Below are 12,223 nucleotides of genomic sequence, written 5' to 3' on the forward strand. Positions count from 1 at the left end.
GTGTTGAGGGAATTATTTGTTTAGCAGAGTGATGGCATTCGGGGAAAAACTGTTCTTGTGTCTAGTTGTTCTGGTGTGTAGTGCTCTATAGTGTTGTTTTGAGGGTAGGAGTTGAATTCATTTAACAACCGTGTTACTAACTTACTAACTGCAGTAATTCCCTTAACAACTGTGGCAAGAAAGGCTGTTAAATGGGGCAAAACTCATTTAACAAATGTCTCACTTAGCAACAAAATTTTTGGGCTTTATTGTGGTTGTAAATCAAGAACTACCTGTATTCAATGACTATATATTAATTATTCTTGATTATTCTTTCATAATAGGAAAAATACATTTTCTGTTGGAAATTGGAAATTCCACTTAATAGTTTAGTTAAAAGTGTTACTTGCTTAGGATAAGTAAATCCTTTAGTTAGCTAGGATAGGAAATATTCTTAAAGGAGAATTTAGTTAAACAAGTGCTCCATCTGCTGACCAATAATTTATGCAAGACTCTTTAAATGTTTCCTAAGATGTTGAATTTTTCTGATGCTTTCTAAACGCTACAGATGTTATTTTGTGTATTCTGCCCGACAACTGCATTGATTGCAGTCATACTGATAAGAATAAGCCAACACTGAATCTAATGAGGTTTAATCTTGCTTTAACATGAGAAGGATTGTCTTGTTGAAATTCTTGTGTGTCATTTTGGGAAAAATGAAAATGGTTGACTTGTAAGTGATTGATTCAGAGTGAATTTCCCCCCACCATGAGTGAAAATATTTGTAGCAAGAAAAATCTTTGTTATTTGTTGAAGAGCTCCCCAAATAAAAAAACCCTAAGAAAGAATGAAAAAAGAGAAAATCAAATGCAATTTTACAATAATTATTAAAATAGTTTTAAAACTTTTTTTCCCTTCTTGGAGTTGATATGAATTTTACGTTACCCATTTTCAGCACATGAAGGCCAGTAGTGGGGAGTTTTGCTTTATGGCATGATGTTCTATAGGGATTGTATTTCCATTCTTTGGAGTCAATTAGAAATTTCCTGGAGAGAAATTTAAGGCACTGGTGTTTTGTTTTATCATTTTATGGCTTTATTTTTTTAATTTTATAGTTTTATAGTTCTTGAATTTTACTGCTGTTGTAAAACTGTTGTTTTAAATGGGAAGGGGCATGTACTGTATTTTTCGGACTATAAGATGCTCCGGACTATAAGACTTACCTAGCTTTTGGGGAGGAAAACAAGGGGAAAAAGAAAATCTGCCTTTGCCTCCCAGCAATTTGCCTCCTTGCAGCAAACAGGAAACAGCCTGGTCAGCTTCAGCACAGCCTGATTTAGCACAAGCAGCTGATTGGTGGTTGGATTGGCCTCTTGGAATACCACTGATTAACTGTTCCAGGCGGTGGGGATTGCTCCCGCAGCCACCTATCACTGCCAAATGGTCCCCGCTGCCTGGAACAGGCCAAAAACAGGATGCACGGAGGCAAAAAATGGGACACACAGAGGCCAAAAATGGAGCACATGGAGGTAGCAATCCCCGCACCCTGGAATAACTGATCGACAGTATTCTGGAAGGCTGATCCAACTGCCAATCAGCTGCTCATTCTAAATCAGGTTGTGCTGAAGCTGATCAGGCTGTTTGCTGTTCGGTGCAAAGAGGAAAATTGCTGGAGGCAGAGGCCGAAGGGTGGGGGCTGGCGGGTGGGCGGTGCTTCGGCAACATTCGCTCTATAAGACGCACAGACATTTCCACCCACTTTCTTTGTGAGGGAAGTGTGTCTTATATTTTGAAAAATACAGTACATCTTTTAAATAATTACAGAAATCAATATGCGTATCAGAAGTTTTGGACTTGTCTCTTGAATAAAATCAAATATAGGAGTCCAAAACTAGTTTGATCAGGCTGTTTTTCTAAATCACTGAGTTGAAATCTGAACTAAAGCTTGCGGTTTGGACAGATTCTTAGGCAAAAAACCCCGAGAAATGGAAAAGTGAAAGAAAATGAAATGAAGGTGTTATTTTTTTTAAAAAAACAAAAGACTGAATCATGGCAGCAAAAGCAAGCAACAAGCAAGCATGAAGCAAATGTGAATGTCTTTTTTTCCCCACCAGTAACTGGAACGGGTAAAATAAAAATGGATATTTTAAGTATCCTTGATGGTATTTTTATGTTCTCTTTATGATTATACAATTGTTTATTAAAATAAGTGGTGTGTTTCCCTATCTGCACACCTGTGTATGTTTTAACACTCAGCCTTATTGTGATATTGATAGTTTTATATGCAAAGACAGTTTCTTAGACTCTTAAGAATATGGAATGAATGTATTAAAAATAGAATACTTGGAAACCAGCCACTTGTATATTTTGGGGAGAGTTTATTGTCCAGGAAATATGATCTATATATTAAAGTAAACATTGTATTCAGGCCAGGCTAGGGAAAAAAAATGCAGGAAACACTTCAGGAGGAATTGTTAAAGATAGGTATATGCAGTCTGTCACACACTCTTTTGTGTGTTTTTCAAGAGAGAGAGAGAGAGGGAGAGGGAGAGGGAGAGGGAGAGGGAGAGAGAGAGAGAGAGAGAGAGAGAGAGAGAGAGAGAGAGAGAGATTGTTTATATAGAAAGAGGCTTGCTGGGATGTATTAATAATAAGAGAGTAAAATGGAGTTCTATTCGAGTGGGGCATCCTCCATAGACCAACTGACCTTTTCCCGCACAGCTGCCTTGAATTATTCGTCTGTCTTTTTCAAACAATATCAATTCTATTTTCAGACCAGACATTTCTCTCTCCTGTCACGTATATAACAGATTCATGGAAGCCATGTGCTGAAGTGATGTTCTCTATGCTCCGTGATGTGTCCTTATTTCCTGCCTTAATCTTAATCATTTAAAACAAACCCACATTTTAGTCTCAAAGCAGCAATGTCTGTTCTGGTAGCCAGCATCCTCTGATTAGTATTTCCTCCTGAAAGCAAAACATCTTCCTTATTTTATTTGTTTATTACAGCAGCTGAGCAAAATAGGTGAATCTTTCAAGGTTATGTGGCAACTTTCTTCACTAGAAAACAGATTTGAAATAAATGGCTTCCTGTTCCAAATCAACCTGTCCACAGGGCCCCTTTAAGGCTATTTTTTTTCCTAATCACATTTTGAAAGATATTTTCACATTCAGATTTTCACTGCCTAATAAAATTTGGTGATCATGACATCCACATACAAAGCCAGCATTAGAGATCAAGCACCAATAGATAACACTTTTCTATCATACATGACATAAATACAATATATCTTAATTTGATATGTTCAGCTATAAATCTCAAGTGTACAATGATATGATGAGTGATTAAATGCATGCTCCCAAAATATTATTATGAATTATCCTTTGTATAACTGATGGCTTTAAAAATACTTCAGGATATTTGATCAAAGTAATAATCAGTAGATATTTTTCTCTATAGACAGTCTAATCTATCTTCAGAGGCTGATGTCTAAAAGGAATGCTTTGAAGGTCTTTTAGTCGCTCTGAAGATATATTTGGTGTGCATAATTTTTGGAAGGAGTTATAAATTAGAGGAAGAGAAACTTCTTGGTTCATAGAGTGTGCTGATTTGTTTGTAGAGGTCCAGAAGGCATAGCTTTTGACTGGACAGGAAATCCAACTGAATATAATGGGGCTTTTGTAGCAGTTGTGTATATGAATATATTGTAAATCTAGAAAATATTACAAAGCTATTGTAAGAAACTTATATGTCCTTGCTAAGAAGAAACTAAACTCATCATTAGTACTGTAATTGATCTTACCACTCAAAATCTTATTGCAATGAGGTTTTTAAATCGTGAACAAACTTGTTTCATATAAAGATGGTTTTGGGATCATCAGAAAATATTAAATATTTAATATAAAATTATTCTGTATCTATTTAAGGACTAGCTATTTTCTTCTTAAAAATTGAATTTGGGCATTGTATTTTTTTCCCAATTTAAATTCTCTTTTCTCCTGGTGCGCAAGGGAACATATTTCTAATTTTATCCACAAATAAATTGTGAAGTAAATTGGGCTGAGAAACCCACCCAGTTTCCAGCAATAAGTGTGGAACTGAATCTGGATCAGTTCCAACATTTATGTTTTTCAGAGAACACAAATATAAATCAACTACAGGTAGTCCTTGACTTACAACAGTTTGCTTAGTGATCATTCAAATTTATAATAGCACTGAAAAATGTGACTTATGACCATTTTTCACACTTAAGACTGTTGCAGCATCCCCACAGTTGTGCCAAGGAAAGTCATAAAATGTGATCAGAATTAAATTGCTTGACAATTGACTCATATTTATGATGGTTGCAGTCTCCTGGAGTCAAGTGATCACCTTTTATAACCTTCTGACAAACAAATGGGGAAGCTAGATTCACTTAACAACTGTGTTACTAACTTAACAACTGCATAGATTCACTTAACAACTGTGGCAAGCAAAGTCATAAAATGGAGCAAAATTTACTTAACAACTCTCTCACTTAGCAACAGAAATGTTAGGCTTAATTGTGGTCATAAGTCGAGGACTACCTGTATTAGAACTATACACAACGTAAACATGTTCTCAGTTCAGGCATAGTTCTCAATAATTCCATTAATTTCTTTCAGGGTCTTTGGTGCAGCGATACTACTGACATCTACCCTCAACATGTTAATACCATCTGCTGCTCGGGTGCATTTTGGATGTGTCATCTTTGTTAGAATCTTGCAAGGTTTGGTTGAGGTATGGAACTGATGTGCAAACGCTTCTATGAACACCTTGATTTGCCAGTCAGGTTCTCTTTATTATGCCCCTCAGTGAAATGCTACCGGTTCAGGCAGGTTTGCCCGGACTGGTAGTAAAAATTGCTTTTAAAAAGTTAAAAAATGCTTTCGACAATCAGGCGTGACAATCAGCTGTGCCGCACAATCGTCGGAACCTTTTTTTTACTTTTAAAAAGCATTTTTTACTACCTATTCACACGAACCGGTAGTGTATGATCTACCTACAAATACTCTCAGATTTTATCATTTCTGCACTCATCCTTTGGGCCTTGAAGATCTGACTCTGCTCCATGTGGGTGGGGGTGTAATTTGGGGGGTGATTAATAGATTAGACAGACCCCACCTGCTCTCTATCCTCACTTTGCTCCCTTTCTCTCCATCTTGGTAAAATTGAATATTAACTGAATTTTAAATTTATGGTCTTTATTATTTTAATGTTTTATATGGTATTTTTATTGAATGATTGCAAGCCACTTAAGAGTCACCTTGGCGAGATGGGTGACATAGAAGTTAAATAAATAAATAATAAATAAATACATTCCCCCCTTTTGTTTTACCCTTTTATTTGCATGGCAGTTGTAGCATCTGTAAACCAAATAACCTTCTTCACAGGGTGTAACTTATCCAGCTTGCCATGGAATATGGAGCAAGTGGGCTCCTCCTTTAGAGAGAAGTAGACTAGCAACTACATCTTTCTGTGGTAAGTGACATCTCCATTATTTCACTTGTTTTGTATTCTCCTTTTTCTAACATACACTGAAATAAACTTTCTGCAGCTCATCTTCAATATTCAGACACACTGATTGGAGTAAGTTTTGTTTTCACAGAGAACAATTTAGAGTAGACTCATTCTGTTTATTTGAACAAAAATTAAGAACTTGAGAACTTATGCTTGAATGCTAGATATTCTTATTCAGGTGAGGTCATTTGGATTTATCAGTCTGAATTAATAATTGTGGAAGAATAATGTGTTTTCCCGGTTTTTGTGTACTAACATACAGGTCTGGAAATGACATTAAGTTAAGCCATTGTAACTGTGAGATTAAATTAAAGGATCTAAGCAGAGCATATAGAACACAATATTAATACATTGAAGATAGTGTGGTATGTAGCTAAGATGCAGAAAGATGTAGGTTATATTCTTCCTTTAGTCACAGAGACAACTGAGTATTTTGAGGCCATCACTCCCAGCCCTAGATTGGGAAATGGAAAAAAAAATATTTATGTATCAATTTACACTGGGCAACCATGATAGTTTATAAGCTTCAATGAAGAGACTTTCATTTAGCAATGGATGAGATTCAGGTTGATAACAACAACAACAATAATAATTAAAATGCTACATCAGCTTTCCAGCTTGACAAATAAAGACATGTGGATCCAAAAGAATCTGTTAAGTATTCAAGGCTACTGTTTATTGGGTACATTTTTTTCTGGATTTAAAGGATGGTTATATGAACTAATTATCTGGTAACATTAAGATAAGATTGTGAGATTATTTGTAGAGGTTTTTTATCTATTTTCAACTTCTTGTACACCCAAAGGAAACTGTGGAAAGAATGACCAAAATAATTCATATGGTCATTTTAAGATATTAGTGAACAGTTTTCTTAGAAACTAGAAAAATGTCTTTCAAAGGCATCCGATAGGAATCACAATGAGGTTCCCATCACATAATTCATAGCTTTGCATAATGATATCACTAGATACGAAATGCCACTGCCCCCTGCAGATACCCAAGATGCCAATGGGAATTAAATTTCAGACTTGATGCTATTTCAACAGATGTTTATAATTTACTCGTGTATTTTTATTATTATTCTTGTCTAGGATCCTATGCAGGTGCAGTCATTGCAATGCCATTGGCTGGGATTTTAGTGCAATATACAGGATGGTCTTCTGTGTTCTACGTGTATGGTATGATCTTTTCTTCTCATCTTGCTTTAGAAAAGAAATGTGGGAAAGTTAGCAACCATAAATATAATCCAACAGTCTTAGAGGAAGGATAAAGCATCCATTCAGGATTGCATCCAACAATGTCACTCTACCCAACAATGTTTTGAAATTCAGAGAAACAAGGAAAGGTGATTTTTGGCAACCCCTTGCTTATGGGTCCATCATCCTCAATGCTGTTCTGATTTTTTTCCTGGAACAAACTGGGGAGGGTGGGTGGAGGGCATGGGCTTGACAGCTCAAAGCCAGTTTTGGAATGCCAGATTATGACTCAAAATATGGCTGTGTTCTAATACTATATATAAATATAGCAGAATCAAGACGAGAAAAGCTCTGGGGGAATTTAGACAGAAAGAACATTCAAAATGGTCAAATTGGATTGCCTAGAAATACAATTCCCCAAACAGTGGAATTGTTCAGAATGTCAAATTTGGCCTAAATGAGGACAGTGACTCAATCATGTTGCGCTTAATTCAGTGTAAAGCAGGGCAGGTTGAATTGCCATCCACGAACCTGATCTTCGGTTAGAATAATTTTTATGGAAATGAAGTTAATTATTGTAAAAGGCATAGCAAATTCTCAGTAACAAACTGTAGGGGAGCAGAAAGGACCTTTCTGTAATGTCCTTTTTCTGTTTTTTATCAAGTGGGATTTTAACTGAAAAATTGTGATAGCAATTGCATTTAGGGAAAAAATGGTAGGTGGGACATTTCTTCTCTAGTCAGTAATTATTACAAATTTGAGATAACTCCAGATGAAGAATAATCCATCTTTGGAAGGCATAAAATGTTATATGATAATTGAACATTCCCTCCCAAATGTCTCAAATTTCATTCATGCAATATTTCCTAAGTTCTCTTGAGAGTCCAGTAATTTTCCAAGTGTTTTCAGAGATGTTAGGATTTGCAAAGTTTTGACCATTTTTAAATTAACATTGTTTTAAGAGGAGCAATTATATGAAACATGTGGAGTTGAAGAATGAAACTAGAGATGAAAAAATTCTCCATAACTAATTCCCTTCATATGTTGATGATATGCCAAGGATCGGATTTATTTTTACCTGCTCTTTTCTTTTTCTTCCATGGTTTGGCTACAGTTCTCATTCTACTCCATCTCCACTATAAGATTCAAGTGTCAGGCCAAAATAGATAAGACCTGAAAGATAGTGCTCACCCCATTGTCCTTTATTTTATGCATTCTCTTTCATTTTGTGCAAGGAATCCATCGAATTGAATAGGAATTTTTATTCAGCTTTTTAAGGTGGTATTTTTCAGCTGGGCTGCTGTGGCTTGTATCCATTGTATTTGGAATCTTCTGAAAAGGCCTAAAACTATTCAATTTATGTTGGGAAGTGATGGTGAAGAAATGAACATATGACACATTTGCTTAATTTAACAGAAGGTTTGGGTTTTTTTTTGGAAAAGCTGTGATCAGGAAGAATTTACAGGGTTACATCAGACTTTGCAACTGTACCCCTATACATGATTCTAGCAGAGTAGTAGAATCACTGGGGATTGCATACTTTCTTAGCCCCTTGGGGATTAAATACATTTGAAATAGAATTAAAATATATTCATAACCTTAGATATATAATTTAGACAGTGTCTGTTTAGATAAAAATCAAGGTAACTTCAAGCAAGTGATTTTTTAAAAAAACCAGTGTTTGCTTCTTGTGTTTCCATTTCAATTTGTCATCTTATTATGTCCAACAGGAAGTTTTGGCATTGTCTGGTACATGTTTTGGTTTTTGGTGTCATATGAGAGCCCTGCAACGCATCCTACAATTACAGATGAGGAGCGCAGATACATAGAAGAAAGTATTGGAGAGAGTGCTAATCTTCTAGGAGCAATGGAAGTAAGGATTTTACTACTGTGTGTGTTTCTGTGCAGACCTCAAGAAAAACAATAAGCTGCCAGCTAAATCAGGGACTGTACTAAAAATGAAGATGGTTTTATCTGAGCTATATAGCACTTAATCTTGTTATAGTTTTTTTTTTAAATCAATTGCTATATTAAATCTTATCTTTTGGATTCTCACTCCAGTCCTCACTTCAGGGTAAAGATCATGTAACACCAAGAATAATGTTAAAAGTTAAATAATAACAAAGTCAAGTTAGGGATTCTGTTGCTATGTATGTGATTTCATATATATATATATCAAATCAAATCAAATCTTTATTACGGTCAAAGGACAGCAAAATAAGTCAATGGAATATATATTCTATTTCTTTCCCTGATTTTCTTTTGTTTTTCATTGTGTTTCCCTTCACATATTTAATGCATAAATGAAAATAAAAATTATATTAACAATAACATGACAGATCATTTGTAGTGTGTATATACATATGTGATTGTGCTGAAGAACAATAATGACAAAAAATAGAGCCAATAAACTATGAAATCTAGTTTTAAAAAGAGTGGGAGGTAATTGGAATATAATTTTTCAAAATGTATTATATTGCTATATAAATGTATTATATTGTATACAAAATGTATTATATTGTTCATGGTGCTGTAATCCTCTCAAAATCTTCAGTTTTTCACACGTGCTAGTGAGAAAGCAGAAATGCGGAAGTGTGCAGAATAAGAATGCAGAATAGGTACGCAGTCTTATTGGAAGTCTCTAATATGTCCAAGAAATAACCAGCTGCTGTCTTCATTTACAGAAATACAAGACTCCATGGAGAAAATTTTTTACTTCTATGCCTGTCTATGCAATCATAGTTGCAAACTTCTGTAGAAGTTGGACTTTTTATCTGCTCCTTATTAGTCAACCTGCTTACTTTGAAGAGGTGTTTGGATTTGAAATAAGTAAGGTAATTTATGTTATTTTAAAAGAAACATGAACTCGCATATTGTAAAGGTTCTTGGACCGCAACATAAAATATATGGACCTTCCTGAATACTCACCAGGCTTCCTATCCCACCATTTTAAAAAAAAAAAATCTTATAAGTAAAAATAAACAAGCAAGAAGCTAGCTTTCTTTGAAGCAAAGTATTATCCTTAAGCATAATCTGCTTGTTGATGCTCTAAACTGCAGGTTTTTAAGAAGTGATTGGACAACCATCTGTCTGAAATGGTAAAGGGTTTCCTGCTTGAGTAGGGCTTGGACTAGAGGAGATCCAAGATCCCTTCCAACTCTGTTATTCTGTTATTCTTTTTTTTTTTTTTATTGCAAAAGTTTTACAATTACATTTTCACCCCTTTTTTCACCCCCCCACCTCCCTCTCCAAACTTCCCGTCCTCCCTAACCCTCCCTAACCCTCCCCCCCAGACTTCCCTATTATGTACTCATAACTAATAACACTGATATATATACCTGAACCCATCCCTCCCCCTATATAATTTTCCCTCTTTGTCTCTTTATATTAAAATATTTCTAATACATTGTTTTCAAATAAAAGCTATTTGATACTTTCTAATTTGGTATTTGTTCTGAACATATTCTATCCACCTTTTCCATTCCCATTCATAAGTCTCTTGTGAACAATCTTTTAAATATGCTGAAATCTTCGCCATCTCTGCAAAACTGGCCATCTTCGAAGTCCATTCCTCGATAGTAGGCAAAGCTTCATTCTTCCAATATTTACCTATCAACAATCTTGCTGCTGTTATCATATACAATATTAATTTTGTTTCATCCCGTGTAAAACCCTTAACTATGCCCAATAAAAACAATTGTGGAGAAAATTGAATTTTTTTCTTCAAAACATTCTGCATGACCCACCATATTTTTATCCAAAAAGCCTTAACTTTCCTACAGGTCCACCAAACATGATAATACGTAGCATCCAAACATTCACATCTCCAACATTTTGGCTGAACATTAGGGTACATACATGACAACTTTTTAGGATCTAAATGCCATCTATAAAACATTTTATAAAAATTTTCCCTCAGATTCTGCGACTGTGTAAATTTAACATTCTGAACCCAAATTTTTTCCCATGTTTCCAACATCACTGGTTCTTCAAAATTTTGTGCCCACTTAATCATGCAATCTTTAACTAATTCCATTTCTGAATCCCTTTCTAGCAAAACATTATAAAGCCTTTTAATATGCATTAGACCTTTCTCTCTTATATGTCTAACCAATTCTTCCTCATGCAACATAATACCAGTTTTTTGGTCCTCTTTCCATCTCAATTGTAATTGATTATATTGTAACCAAGTTAAATTAATCCCTTCATCCAACAGTGTCTGCAATGTCTTCAACTGCCATCTGCCCGCATCTGTAAAAAGAACCTCTTTGTATAAAAACCCCCCGAGTGACATTATATTTGTATTCCACAAGGTATGACCAAGATCCAGCCATAGTGGTATTTTATAATCCCATTTGAGTCGGTGCTTCTTCCAAACTCTCATCAAAGAGTCTCTAAGTATATGACTTTTAAATACTTTATCAACTTTGTCATCATAAAATAGGTAAGCATGCCATCCAAATTCAAGATCAAAACTTTCTGCATTCAATATTCCAGCCTTTTTACCCCCAAACCAATCACTTGTTAAAGTTAAAGCTGCTGCATCATAATATAACTGTAGGTTTGGAAGTTTAAGGCCTCCTCTTTCTGGAACATCTTGCATAATTTTCAATTTCACTCTCGGCTTTTTCTCGTTCCAGACGAACTTATTAAGTCCAGTTTGCCAAACTTTCAGTTGTTTATCACTTTTAAGCACCGGAATCATTTGAAACAAAAACAGAAATCTTGGCAAAATGTTCATCTTAACTGCTGCTATTCTTCCAAGTAAAGACAGTTGCAGCTTTTTCCAAGTCTCCATGTCTTTCTGAACCTCTCGCCACAACACCTCATAGTTATTTTGAAACAATTTCATGTTTGATTCTGCAACCTGAACTCCAAGATATTTTACCTTAGGTACAATTTCAAAACCTGCCCTCCTTTCAAGCTCATGTTTACGATCTTGTGTCATATTTTTGACTATCATTTTAGTCTTTTTTGAATTCAGTCTAAAACCTGAAACTCTACCATAATCTTGTATAATGTCATTCATCAGGATTGTTGATTCCATTGGTTGTGATAGGGTAACCACCAGATCATCTGCAAATGCCTTTATTCTATAATCCTCTTGCCTTATCATTATGCCTTTCAAAATTTTTGAGTCCCGTATTGTATTTAACAAGACTTCCAATGTTAAAATAAATAAAAGTGGGGACAACGGACATCCCTGTCTTGTTCCTTTTTCAATTTTAAACTCTGTCGTCAAACTTCCATTAATAATAATCTGTGCTTTTTGCTCTTGATAAATTGCTGAGATCGCCTGTGTAAATTGGTCCCCAAAGCCCATCTTTTTTAAAGTCTTTAGTAGAAAATTCCAATCCACTCTATCAAAGGCCTTCTCCGCATCCAAAAAGACCAGCACTGCAGAAATCTGTTTATTCTTATCAAGATATTCCAATAAGTCTATTACTTGCCTTACATTGTCCTTCATGTATCTGCCCTCAATAAATCCCGCTTGGTCCTCATGAATCAC

The 12,223-nt window shown here is 35.2% G+C and overlaps 1 protein-coding gene across 1 annotated transcript in view; it reads left to right on the forward strand.

Annotated features, from left to right (window-relative positions):
* Nucleotides 1-12,223, forward strand: part of SLC17A6 (solute carrier family 17 member 6) — a 66,986-nt gene that overhangs the window by 46,537 nt on the left and 8,226 nt on the right. The window contains exons 4-8 of the mRNA XM_060687637.2: nt 4,624-4,738; nt 5,392-5,479; nt 6,610-6,696; nt 8,445-8,587; nt 9,399-9,548. Coding sequence (XP_060543620.2) covers nt 4,624-4,738; nt 5,392-5,479; nt 6,610-6,696; nt 8,445-8,587; nt 9,399-9,548 — 583 coding nt within the window. The remainder of the gene's footprint in view (nt 1-4,623; nt 4,739-5,391; nt 5,480-6,609; nt 6,697-8,444; nt 8,588-9,398; nt 9,549-12,223) is intronic.

The sequence above is a fragment of the Pantherophis guttatus genome, chromosome 1 (assembly GCF_059756535.1).
Source record: "Pantherophis guttatus breed Tessera chromosome 1, ASM5975653v1, whole genome shotgun sequence".
Taxonomy (NCBI): Eukaryota; Metazoa; Chordata; class Lepidosauria; order Squamata; family Colubridae; genus Pantherophis; species Pantherophis guttatus.